This window comes from Barbus barbus, assembly GCF_936440315.1.
Source record: "Barbus barbus genome assembly, chromosome: 15".
NCBI classification, from domain to species: domain Eukaryota; kingdom Metazoa; phylum Chordata; class Actinopteri; order Cypriniformes; family Cyprinidae; genus Barbus; species Barbus barbus.
In genome coordinates this window covers 25,801,166-25,814,647 of record NC_136743.1, presented here as the reverse complement: position 1 = coordinate 25,814,647, position 13,482 = coordinate 25,801,166, and the positions used below count along the sequence as shown (strand labels likewise).

Genomic DNA, 13,482 nt, shown 5'->3' with positions numbered 1-13,482 from the left:
CTCAACCCCTCGCGTCAGAAGTCAATATGTTTTTCGTGTTTTGCTTTTGTTTTCCCCTTTTTCTTCAATCAAATCAGCGAATGTTATGTCTGCTGTGCAAATGTGTCTTTATTTGTGGCGATCATCAGAAGCTCATATGGGCCGCAGTGGAAGTGAGAGAGGGTTAGCATGACCCTGCTAAGCTAGTGGTATTTTTATCAAAGCTCATAAACCTTGAATGACTATATATTGATAAAGACTGTTTAAAGTGTCATTGGAATGATAACATTTGCACTGTAAATGCGGCCCGGATGCTCAAGCTCCAGTCGAGGTCCATTGATAAGCACACTGGCTCGATTCCTCACGGCATCCCCAGCAACAACAATATCCAAACTTCTACTCCAGTTCATTTGCTAAGTTCAGATTCTGCCATTGCTCAAGATGCTCAGTGTGCAAAGGTATTTCCATGATAAAACACTAATACACTCAAATGCTTTATTTGAGATTCCACAGAATTTTTTATTTTTTTTATTTTTTTACAATAAATTACAATCGTTTGCATAAAAACTGCCACCAATATTTTTTGGGGGATGAGAAATGGTAGTGCTTTTATTATTATTATTAATGCTATTATTAATTCCTTTATTTAACCAGGAAAATATCCCATTGAGAGACAACATCTCCTCTTCAGGGAGTCCTGGTCAAAACGGCATCAACAACCTTAACATTTAAACATTAATGTTTACATTTCTCATTTTAAAATGTTATTCATTAAAATATTGCACCAAAATAAAAATTTAACTAAACTAAATAAAATAATACATTTTGTGTGTGTGTATGGTGTGGGAAGTGACCTTCTTTGGCACACAAATACCTAAGAGACAGTGAAAAATTCATATGAAAAATATGAGGCAAATAATTGAGTAGTATTAATTTATAACTATTCGGGTTTTCTTTGTGGTGAGTCATATTCCATAGAAAACAAATATGTATTATACTCCCACTGACCTCAGAAGTGGGCAGAATTTATGAAAGTGCAGGTTGAGTACTTGCAGGTTGCTCACTTCTATTGAATCCATGACAGCAAAACTTCAACCTTTAGATGAAACAGTAACAAAAATGAGGTCAATATAAACAGCTTAAACTTTTACATGAATAATACCAAGCACTTTTACATTCTAGATTTGTTTCATGTGGTAAAATAAAGTGAGCCTTATTTAAACAACTTTTTGAGCAGGTTGAAAAAAATAAAAAAGGTAAAAAAAAAAATATATATATATATATATATATATATTATTTACTTATATAATTACAATAAAAAAAGAAATTGCAGTTTGGCTTTTACCTAAAAAGACACTAAATAGTTATGTAATAAAATATGGTAATATTATGTTGGCATAAACACACACACACACACACACAGAGAGAGAGAGAGAGAGAGAGAGAGAGAAAACCAAATAAAGTACTCGGGTAAAGATAGCAAGCACTGCATGAAAATGCAAAAAGCACAAAAAATAAAAAAATGATAAAAAACCAAGAATGTACTAATGTATTGTGTTGACAAAAACATATAACATCAAACTATAAATGTAAAAATAGCATGCTCTGCATCAAAATGCAATACAATCCAGTATGTTAACACTGTTGAAAAGACACAATTTCAAAGGAATGCTGGACAAATGTAAGAGAAGCGTCCTTCCTGAAACTGGCACGAGTGCATCAGTTAAAGGTGTTTGTGCATGTGGGCACTTGCGAAATCCAGTGATCAAACTGTGAATGGGGAACAGGTCAGCGGTACTACTATACAGCTTGTTTATTCAGCCTATCTTTTTGACTATTTAATCTTTCTGTGCTGCGTGTCTTGAGCAGAGGTGAGGCAAGACACATTTGGCCGACCTGTATCTACACAACAAATCGCAGAATCAGAGACCTGAGGCAGTGAAGGGAGGAGAAAACATGGCCTCTTTATGACTTAAAAGCGAGGGGTTGGGTGGCGTCTCTAGGGTCCGAACTCCAGAGCCCTGTGGCCTACACTCTCAGCACACCAAGAAGAGCCTGTCCAGACCTAACGGCCTTTGCCCGTGCCTGTCATTAACGCCAGGCCATAAATATCCCTCGCTGCCATGAGCGAGGTGACGTGTGAGGACCTTCAGACACAAGGATCAATGTCTTGCAACAAACAGGCACAAAACGCTGTCTGAAGCAGGTGTGGCTCCTGGAACGTGTGTTTCACGTGTTCTCATAGATTCATTTATTGGTAGATGTGAAGTGGTTTGTTCAGTCGAAGGATCTTTTTATCAGCTTTTTATCAGCTTTTATCAGCTTTTTTTTTTTTAGCTTTTTTTTTTGTCTGTCAAGAATGTAATATTTATAAGCATCCAAAAGTGAATAAAAATTAAATAAAATATCCAAAATATCAGATCTTTCCCTGGATAATTTGCCAGAAAGAGAAAAAATAGTCATCTGATGTTTCATCTGAAATGTTGATATGTTTTCAGGAAAGTTAGTTTATTAGTAGCTGATGTATTGGTTCTTTCAGTCCGAACAAGGATATTTTTATAATTTAAAATATTTTTATTAAAATTTTTTGGAAAGAATCCAATGTTTTCTAAAATGTAAAACAAACAAAAAAATAAATAAATGGGTAATTAGTCATATTTCTATAGGCCTATAATATGAACAATTCTCATTTCTATATGCAAAATGCTGCCTGAAGAAGGACAGATTTGTTTATTTATAGCTGATGTATCTTTTTATGATTTATATAATTTATAATTTTTTGTCAACAATTCGACATTTTCAAAAATGTAAAACAAACAAACAAATATATTTTCAGTCACGTATATTAGGAATTATTATAATTTCTGTATATAGGAAATATAATACACCACCATTCAAAATTTTGGAGTCAGCACGATTTTTTATTATGTATATTTTTTTAATTTAAGAAATGACTATTTTTACTATAATGAGGATAATAAAGATGCATTAAATTGATCAAAAGGTCCAGTAAATACATTTATAATGTTACAATTATTCAGTTTAAATAAACACTGCTCGTTCTATTCATCAAATAATTCAGAATTAGAAATAAATATCATATTATCTCATATATAAATGTTAACACTGATAATAAGCAATGCTTCTTGAGCACCAAATCAGCATATTAGGTAGCTGGGACAAAGAATTTCATCTCTAAGTTGAATCAAACCAAATGTTAGACAGTGTGCCAAACTCTTCAAGCAGTGGCTCTAATATGTGGCGAGAGCGGGCACTGCCACCTTGTGGTGGTCTCTGACACTTTCACTTCAGGATCACAATCAATCACTCAGACACCTCTCTCTGTAACAGCTGTCTATAGCAGAGGTGTGATCTCTGTAAAGATAACGCAAGGGGCCCGGTTCCCCCTGAAGCCGTTAGTCATCTCTCTGGCTCTCGTACCCCAGTCTGGTGTCAGTCACTCTCAGCGGGAGACTCCGTCTGTGTCTGGTACCCTAGGAGAGAGTGACGGGCCCCAGCGTCCACTCAGTCACTCTGTCACAAACTGAAGGCCTGGTAACCGCTGAGAAGATAATTGCTTCCTAAATCTAAGTCTAAACCTAAGTCTAACAACAGGTTGGTGGAGTGATCCACACTGCTGGCTAAAAGTTTAGAATAAGTAAGAAAAGTAAAAAAAAAAAAGAATTTGGGAAAAAAAAGTCACTCGTGCTCACTAAAGCTGCATTTATTTGATCAAAAATACAGTAAAAACAGTAATATTGTGAAATATTATTTCAAAGAACATTTGTCTATTTTAATAAAAAAAAGTAATTTATTGCATGAATGCAAAGCTAAATTGTAACCATTATTAGTCCAGTCTTCAGTGTCACACGATCTTCATTTTAATTGTTTTAGAATTTTATATTGCCAATAATGGAAATAGTTTTGGCTGCTTAATATTTTTGTAGTGATGCATTACAAAATCGTGATACATTAATTCAAAAGTTTAGAGTAAGAACAAAATAGGAAAAATAAATTCATATATATCTACAGTATTTTGGCATTAAGGATGCAGTAAAGACATAATGTTACGAAATATTTCTATTTCCAGAACATGCCGTTTATTGAACTTTCTATTCATCAATGAATCCTGAAAAAAACACACACCAAATATTAATAAGCATTACTATTGACCACCAAATTAGCATATTAGAATGATTTCTGAAAGATACCGGGGTAACAGCAAGAAAAGAAATCTCAAGAAGTCATCAGTCATATTTCATATATGACTAATTTGGAGTAGCCTAATTGCAGAGGTGCTGGTTCGTTCAGTGTAAAAAAAACAAAAACAATGTATAAAGCTCTTATAAAGTTATTTATTTCGATTTTAATGCAGGAATTACGCTACTATTCAAAAGTTCAGGTTTTTTCCCAATTAAACTAATATTTTACTCAGCAAAGACCTAATCAAAAATGAGAGTGAAGACAATTATAATTCTATCACAAATAATTTGCTGTTCCTTTTAACTTAATATTTATAAAGAACCCTGACATTTTTTTTTACTGTAGTTTCCGTAACGTTTAGCAGCATAACAGTTTTCAACATGGATAAGAATAAGAAATGTTTCTTAAGGATCATGTTACATTGAAGACTTGAGTACTGGCTGCTGAAAATTACATTTTAATATATATTTATAATAAAAGAGTTATATTTTACTATTATTTTTTTTACTGTATTTTTTATCAAAAAAGGGAGCATTGGTGAGCATAAGAGATGTAGGCTATTTAAATGGTACTTAATAAATTGTACCGACCATAAACTTTTAAGCAGTATTGTGTATGATAGACGGAAACAAAACAGACCCCTCTCTGTGATGCAATGACCGCAGGCTTGCAGTCCGGATGACAGATGGCCAGCTGAATGTCAGCAGATCCCACCGAGGCCCATTTCTCTAATCAGCCCCATTAAACCCTTTTCTCAGCCCAAAACTTGTTCGCTGACGCAGCGCAGCTCCAAACACACTTGTGCGGTACGGGGGACATTAACAGGAAGATGAGAGCCAAGAATGAAATTTCAGATGTTACAAATCACCATTAATGCACTCTGCCAGAATCAAGGATACACAGGTTTTTTGGAAGAAACATCGGAGCTGGCTGAGTGGTTTATGGATCTTCCCCAGTAAGAGGCCGCTCCATCATCAGAAGAGGAGAAGTCGTGGTTATAAATGAATCGGTCGATACACAGGATGTAAAAGCTCTCGGTAACAATCATGTCAAGGCTCAAGAGATGTGTCGTGCTGCCTTTTTCCATTACATCTTTCTCTATGGATGAGTTGAGTTTAATCTACTAATGTTTTCATGCATGACCACACTGATTGTTTTGTCTAATTGGATTATTTCAAAGACCCCTGACCACCTGCCATTATTCTATTCTGTTCGTCTCAGGGAATTGCAATAATCAAGAAAACCAACATTAAATTCTGGTTTGTTCATTCTGATCATGTGAAGTGACTGAGTCTTGAAAGAAAAGGCAAAAAATGCAACATCTATTGTGAAGTACTCTGCTCCATTTTGTTAGATCTTTATTCGGCAATGCATTTTCAAAGCAAATTGCAATACAGGGCAAAAGGAGTTTCTCCTATGATAAATGTTGTACATCATACATTAAACACTCATTCAACAACAAAAGAAAAAAAATGTTTTCTTGAACCAGTTTTTTTGCTTACTGAAAATAAGGTACAAAACAGGCTGTTTGAGTAATCAATACAAGTCTACCATTAAGGTATATTAGTGCATCTAGTATTTAATGTTAAAATGATCACAAAAAGACTAATACTGGAAAAGAAAGACCATAGGTGTGATACAAATCTTTAAAAGGTAAAGTATGAAACTACTTTTGCTTCCAGTAAAAATGTTTTCTTCGCAGTGTCGAGTTGCACTGAAATAAAACAACTGTAGACGTAACTTTAGACCTCCTCCATGATGGGAACGGGTCACAGAAAAAAAAACAAGCACAGAAAGATGTCAAATTTGACTATTTTGATGAACAATCCTCAACTGCAAATTCTTTTACGTCAGGCGTTCATGTGGCCTAATTAAAGTAAGGCCCCATTTAACAATTACAGCTTACAGGTGATTTTCCACAGTATATTCCAAGTCTTTCGGATTTAGAAGAAAACGGTACAAATACATTAACTAGGAAGGTAAAGATAAACAGCACCTTATTCCCAAAACGTAATGAAATGTTTTTCATGTTTTTGGAACAATAGCATAAGACCAGCAATTTCTATTCAAATCTTTTTTGTATTAAATATCTGGCAAGACAATATGGTGCATAAAGTAGGACTGCTGGAGAACAATCCAATAATGATGGTTGTATAGTAAATGAATATCCTTTTAAAGACAACAAGGATCAGTTTGCATGGAAATATGCGCTTTCCTGCATTGATCAGGCGACGAGCCATGATGTCACAATAATACTCTGTGTATATACTGTAGTACAGCAGCAATTCAAGAGAGGAACATGCAATGTTATACTAACAGTACTGCTAAAAGGTGAATGTTTTATTTCACTGTTTGAGCACGACAAACTTTCTTCCGCCAGTAAATGCAGATGCTTTACATTTACACGACTTTAAACTGAATGCTACGTCACACAGAATGAGACTTTAAAATGAATTTCCAAAGATTCAGTGGGACAGAGTTCAGTCACGTTCTACATTTCACCATGCTGTATCATGACCTAGACAGATACTGTAGATACAATTGTTTGCATCAGGATATAGGAGCATAATACACTGACATTATAAAGATGAAACAGCAGATCCTGACAGTGTCAGTTCATGTCTTATAGGTCTTGCTGAACTGCTCGTGGCAGTAAAAAAGTGGGCACTTGCATGAACACAATGGCAAGATGAAGTAGTTAAGCAAGATTCTTCCTCTTCTTGCTGAACAATCCAAGCAAACAGAAAACTGAAGTTAACTGAACATATATAGAGCCTAAAAGATAAAATTAAGATGATGTAACACTGATGACTCTTAGCTTAGCGTGGACACAGAGAGCCTTGCGGATACAGGAAAGGTGCTTATGAGAGCAGCAGCACGCTCTGTGGCTGGAAAACGGGGATGTTGCTATGGCCCGGCGCTCTAGTAAAGTAGGATGCGACGTTCGATGGCCTTGCGGCAGATGGGGCACTCGCTCATTCTGTCTCCACAGAGCTGACAAGTGCCATGACCGCACATGAAGATCATATTCTTTAGGCGATCCAGACACACGGGGCACATAGTCTGAGTGGAAGGAAAACACATTAAATGAGCAATTACTGCATAAAACTGCATATGCAGAAAACTATTAGAATTAGGGGTTAGAATCTTTGGTAAGAATGAATCGATTTGATTCTTGATTCATAGGTTTTCTATTCAATTCAAGAACAATTTGAGCAAAGTCAGTCTAGTAGTAGTATTGAAATAAGTGATACTATGGAAATAAAACATTGAATTGCCTTCACTGTAATCAATTAAACTACCACTGATTCTTATTAAAGAGCAATTGATTGTCTTTTGTTGTTTGATTCATGTTAAGAGCATACAGTAGGCAGTAGCAGGTATATTAGGCTGCTGTCACTTTAAGACCTAATGCACATTTATGTTCTAACCGACTGTTAACATGAATACTTGTCAACACAGTAATTTTGAATTGTGCAAATGACGCTCGTCTCTATTAATTTGAGCATGTTACTAATGTTCAAATATTTGAACAAAACATTACAAAAATGTGATTCATTCCTTTTTAGCATTTTTAATAATTGCTGACCAAAAATGTAATTCACTTAAAATTCACATTTCAATATCGATGCAAACGCATCGACCGAATTTGTAATCGATGCATTGAGTAAACCAGTGATTCATTACACCCCTACTATAAACTGCAATGCTCACTTGCTCTTTGATATCCTGCAGCTGCTGTTGTAACTTCTGTACATCTGCGTTGACATTAGTGTTGTCTTTGTCCCTCTGCAAGGCTGGGATATTTCCGCTGGCTGAAAGGCAAAGCAGAGACCACTGAGAAAAGTATCACCAGTTCAATAGCCGATCATGCAGGTGGTGAACTTGGAGCCCTGGGCCTCAGCATTTGCAGATCCCAGAGCCTAACTTGTCTACTATTTACAGAGGAATTACTTGATTCTAAAAATTCTGTGCCTGTTCTTACACTTTACATGGTTTATATGGGGTACCCTGGTGCGGAATCAACCCGCAGCACTGAATCGCAGCAGGCCGCAAGCAGGCCTATGGTCCCACTTGACGGCCTCTCCTATTCGTGTAGTGCAGGCCAGAGAGAATGACGTATGCTGGGGTGGAGATATGGACTGTGAGCCCGAAGGAGTTGTGGCAGGAAGAACTTGGGGTGAGGAATAGAATACTTACACCAACTTAGTGCCAGATTGTTGGGCTGGAGAAGATCCTGCGACCCCCCTGCCATTGAGTTAGAGCCCCCTGCTGAGAAGCAACCAGTCACAGTGTTACGTAATGCATGCACCCCTGCTGTTGGCTCGGGGGCAAATCCAGCCTGTGGCATATTCTAGTTATAAATATTCTTTAGAGGGAGCAAAGGGAAGAGCAAGTTACTGTAAGTTTTTGACACAGCTGTTGTGGAAGGGAGGCCTTGTTCATCAAGGTATCCATCATTTACGGCTGCAGAAGTGACGACAGTCACTATTATAAAAGGAAAGATTTTAAGAAGGGATGCACTGATATTAAAATTCTGTCTGATATTAATAAGCCCACAAATGTGTATCTATTACCACCCAATACAATTATACAATTATGAAATTTAAACATCTCAAATAACAGCCAATAAGCAATGTGTTATCAATATATCGTGCATCCCTAATGTTAGGGTTTTCATTCTGTAAAAAAAAAAACATTTACACCAAAATAGTTTTAGAGGCCGCAAGTGTTGAGAGGCCTGAAATGGACATTTTTTTATGATGGATTAGTATGAAAGAAGACAGACTGGTTCATTTTAAGCCCGACAAGTTGGGGGAAAAATTTGACGGATATTCACTAAGGGGGATATTTATGGAGGCATAGTGAGAGACATTTCTTGGCTTCAGGGGTCGGCTAACAAGACTGGATCATTTCCACTAGGTCATTTAACAGTCCCCCAATCTTATTTTCCAAAAATGATGTAGAATCTGTCTGACAGCATCATTAGCGGATGTTTCCTGTGTTCATATTCAAGTTCTCGGTGGAAATTAAGTTTTAGGCCCACAGCCTTCAGATGCCAGTTTATCACGTCCTCTTTTAGAGTGAGGAGCCTCTTGTATGTGGGGACTAAAGTGCTCTAGTCTTTAAACTGACTGAAGCAGAAGAGAATCCCATCTATGGTGGCATTTCTCTCTCATTGCGCTGTCTACATGGGGAAAAGAGGGGGTGTGTGTTAGGTCTATACGGGATGCTGCTTTGGTTTTGTGTGTGTGGAAAAGTGGCGCCTTACAACAAACAGAGCTCAGGCACTAAAGACAGACCGAGATAAGAGCTAAAGGCTACATTCCTCTGTTGACTGGACTGTGTGTGTGTGTGTGTGTGCGTGCGTGCTTGTGTGGATCAGCATGTCTGTAGGTCAGCAGAGATGTCAGCGTGGATGGATGTGTTAGACATCTAAGCGAGGCTAAAAAGAAACAGATCCTCCTCTCTATAAATAAACACTGTAAAAAAAGTGAACTTACACCAGTATCCCTTTGAACTCAAACTAAACCAACATAAAGAACATGGGCAGTGTCATGATCACATACAAAAGGAATGATGTTGTAACAAAGAGTGGTGAAGCACAACTCAAAAATAAGATGGGACTAAAATAAATCTTGAATAGCCCCTTTGACGTGTGTCCAATTATAGAAATATTCGATGTGTTCTGTGAAAAATGAATTCGGGGGATTCATTTTCACTCGTCTGCGTGAAGTGACTTCCTAAAAATCCTTATAACTTGTAGTGCGCATGTTACGAAGACATTCCAGAGCAGTTACAAAGCTCATTCCAGGGTGTTGATATTATGCATTAAGAGGAGGGGCTACACCTCTGATTTGAGTCATGAAAACACATTTGGGAAATAACAGATTAGTCATAACAATGGGGAGAGATAAGTGCGTGGGCAATTGAAACAGAGAAGCACCAACTAAAGCCAACATAAATATTAAACATGAGAGACATGAGAACCAAGGCAGAGAGAGGAAAGAGAAATAAAAAAACGGGAACGTGTGGAAGTTCACTCACTAAGGTCCTCATCATCAGTGGCATCCTCCATACCTTTCCCTCCACAGCACAAAACGAAGGGAGTGCGGCGCTCCACCACGGCCCGACACTGTACACACTTTTTCATCAGGCTGGCACAGTCTGCAGGAACACACACAAAGTACAGGGTTAGCTTCTAATCATATATCTCTCTCATATATATATATATATATATATAGTTTTGATCATGTAGAAAATGTAGAGGCCTTTGAATCAAATATAGCATAGTGTGTGCGTATATACAGTATACAGGTCCTTTTCAAAAAATTAGCATATTGTGATAAAGTTCATTATTTTCTGTAATGTACTGATAAACATTAGACTTTCATATATTTTAGATTCATTACAACACAACTGAAGTAGTTCAAGCCTTTTATTGTTTTAATATTGATGATTTTGGCATACAGCTCATGAAAATCTCAAAAAATTAGCATATTTCATCCGACCAATAAAAGAAAAGTGTTTTTAATACAAAAAAAAAGTAAACCTTCAAATAATTATGTTCAGTTATGCACTCAATACTTGGTCGGGAATCCTTTTGCAGAAATGACTGCTTCAATGCGGCGTGGCATGGAGGCAATCAGCCTGTGGCACTGCTGAGGTGTTATGGAGGCCCAGGATGCTTCGATAGCGGCCTTAAGCTCATCCAGAGTGTTGGGTCTTGCGTCTCTCAACTTTCTCTTCACAATATCCCACAGATTCTCTATGGGGTTCAGGTCAGGAGAGTTGGCAGGCCAATTGAGCACAGTAATACCATGGTCAGTAAACCATTTACCAGTGGTTTTGGCACTGTGAGCAGGTGCCAGGTCGTGCTGAAAAATGAAATCTTCATCTCCATAAAGCTTTTCAGCAGATGGAAGCATGAAGTGCTCCAAAATCTCCTGATAGCTAGCTGCATTGACCCTGCCCTTGATAAAACACAGTGGACCAACACCAGCATCACTGACTGTGGGTACTTGACACTGGACTTCAGGCATTTTGGCATTTCCCTCTCCCCAGTCTTCCTCCAGACTCTGGCACCTTGATTTCAGAATGACATGCAAAATTTGCTTTCATCCGAAAAAAGTACTTTGGACCACTGAGCAACAGTCCAGTGCTGCTTCTCTGTAGCCCAGGTCAGGCGCTTCTGCCGCTGTTTCTGGTTCAAAAGTGGCTTGACCTGGGGAATGCGGCACCTGTAGCCCATTTCCTGCACACGCCTGTACACGGTGGCTCTGGATGTTTCTACTCCAGACTCAGTCCACTGCTTCCGCAGGTCCCCCAAGGTCTGGAATCGGTCCTTCTCCACAATCTTCCTCAGGGTCCGGTCACCTCTTCTCGTTGTGCTGCGTTTTCTACCACACTTTTTCCTTCCCACAGACTTCCCACTGAGGTGCCTTGATACAGCACTCTGGGAACAGCCTATTCGTCCAGAAATTTCTTTCTGTGTCTTACCCTCTTGCTTGAGGGTGTCAATGATGGCCTTCTGGACAGCAGTCAGGTCGGCAGTCTTACCCATGATTGCGGTTTTGAGTAATGAACCAGGCTGGGAGTTTTTAAAAGCCTCAGGAATCTTTTGCAGGTGTTTAGAGTTAATTAGTTGATTCAGATGATTAGGTTAATAGCTCGTTTAGAGAACCTTTTCATGATATGCTAATTTTTTGAGATAGGAATTTTGGGTTTTCATGAGCTGTATGCCAAAATCATCAATATTAAAACAATAAAAGGCTTGAACTACTTCAGTTGTGTTGTAATGAATCTAAAATATATGAAAGTCTAATGTTTATCAGTACATTACAGAAAATAATGAATTTTATCACAATATGCTAATTTTTTGAAAAGGACCTGTATATACACACACACACACAATACTATATTTGATTCAAAGGCCTCTACATTTTCAACGATCAAAACTTTGAAATGCCCGTTGCACACAATCTACGACATGCCTTCTGTAATCTGAGGTATTTTTAACCTCAAATATGACCTCCATATTTGCCTATATTTTAGTATACGAGCTGCAAAAGCCATTATACTCAAAATTACACTCAACAAATGCACGTAAACTTTTTAGAAAATATTTAAAAGCTCAATAGTTTACTGGTTCAATTACCAGTTCCATTTTCAAATAAATACATATTTTTCTGACTATTATTTCATATGCTAGACGTTATAGGGTTAAGTTAGCTTGTTAAATAGTCAGAAAATGCAAATACCCATAGAACAGGAGGTTGCGGTTTGAGGTTAAGGCAGAAAAATGGCAATAAAACCAAACTGGAAGGGAGGGTCTTGCTGACATGTGATAAATGGTAAAATAGAGAGAATAAAACTCAGGGGATCTCGTAGGAGGAATGTTAGCTGAGAGCAAACAATTCACTTAGCTTCAACCTAACCTCTAAGACATTTTCATCACTGTGATGTGCTTCATTTTCTGTTGGATTTTCCCAAGGTAGAGTTTGTTTGTTTATAGTTTAACACCATGCCAGCTACCACAGCTCTATTTGTGGTGAGAAAAATAAATAAAGATAGACAATTAAAGAGGTTTTTAAAATTGACCTTTGATAAAAAAAACAAAAAAAACAATGCTAACCCAAGGTAAAAGTGAATCTCAAATTTGTAAAGCACTTGTCCAGGTCCTAATTCGCTCCAAAACCAATAGGACAAAAATAACACAAGATATTATATTTTGTATACCGAAAAAGTATACTTTTTTTTTTTTTTAATTTTGCATGACAAGTGCATTTTAACCCCACCCAGTCAATAATGGGGAAGTCGTGGCCTAATGGTTAAAGAGTCGGACTCGTTATCCAAAGGTTGCGGGTTCGAGTCTCGGGCCGGCAGGGATTGTAGGTGGGGGGAGTGAATGTCCAGCGCTCTCTCCACCCTCAATACCACGACTGAGGTGCCCTTGCGCAAGGCACCGAACCCCCAACTGCTCCCCGGGCGCCGCAGCATAAATGGCTGCCCACTGCTCCGGGTGTGTGTTCACGGTGTGTGTGTGTGTGTGTGTGTGTTCACTGCTGTGTGTGTGCACGTTGAATGGGTTAAATGCAGAGCACGAATTCCGAGTATGGGTCACCATACTTGGCCGTATGTGTCACTTCACTTCCTGTAATGCATTGACACTTTCCTTAAAAATGACTAAAATACAATAATAATAAAAAAAAAAACAACAAAGGCAGTACAACAAATACTACCATCATTTATGAATATATCTTAAGTATTTTAAATATTAATTTTAAGTAATAAAAATTA

At 37.6% G+C, this 13,482-nt stretch overlaps 1 protein-coding gene across 2 annotated transcripts in view; it reads right to left on the bottom strand.

The window, feature by feature from the left end:
• Nucleotides 1–5,504: 5,504 nt before the first annotated feature.
• Nucleotides 5,505–13,482, bottom strand: part of LOC306881348 (E3 ubiquitin-protein ligase mib1) — a 66,991-nt gene continuing 59,013 nt past the window's right edge. Inside the window, exons 19-23 of one of the 2 annotated variants that reach the window (XM_079435403.1) lie at nucleotides 10,231–10,350; nucleotides 8,584–8,670; nucleotides 8,383–8,454; nucleotides 7,897–7,997; nucleotides 5,509–7,245 (exon numbers count right to left, since the gene is read on the bottom strand). In XM_079435403.1, coding sequence (XP_079291529.1) covers nucleotides 7,105–7,245; nucleotides 7,897–7,997; nucleotides 8,383–8,454; nucleotides 8,584–8,670; nucleotides 10,231–10,350 — 521 coding nt within the window. In that variant the 3' untranslated portion in view covers nucleotides 5,509–7,104. Of the gene's footprint in view, nucleotides 7,246–7,896; nucleotides 7,998–8,382; nucleotides 8,455–8,583; nucleotides 8,671–10,230; nucleotides 10,351–13,482 lie in introns of both variants that reach the window. The other variant, XM_079435404.1, reaches the window with a different exon arrangement.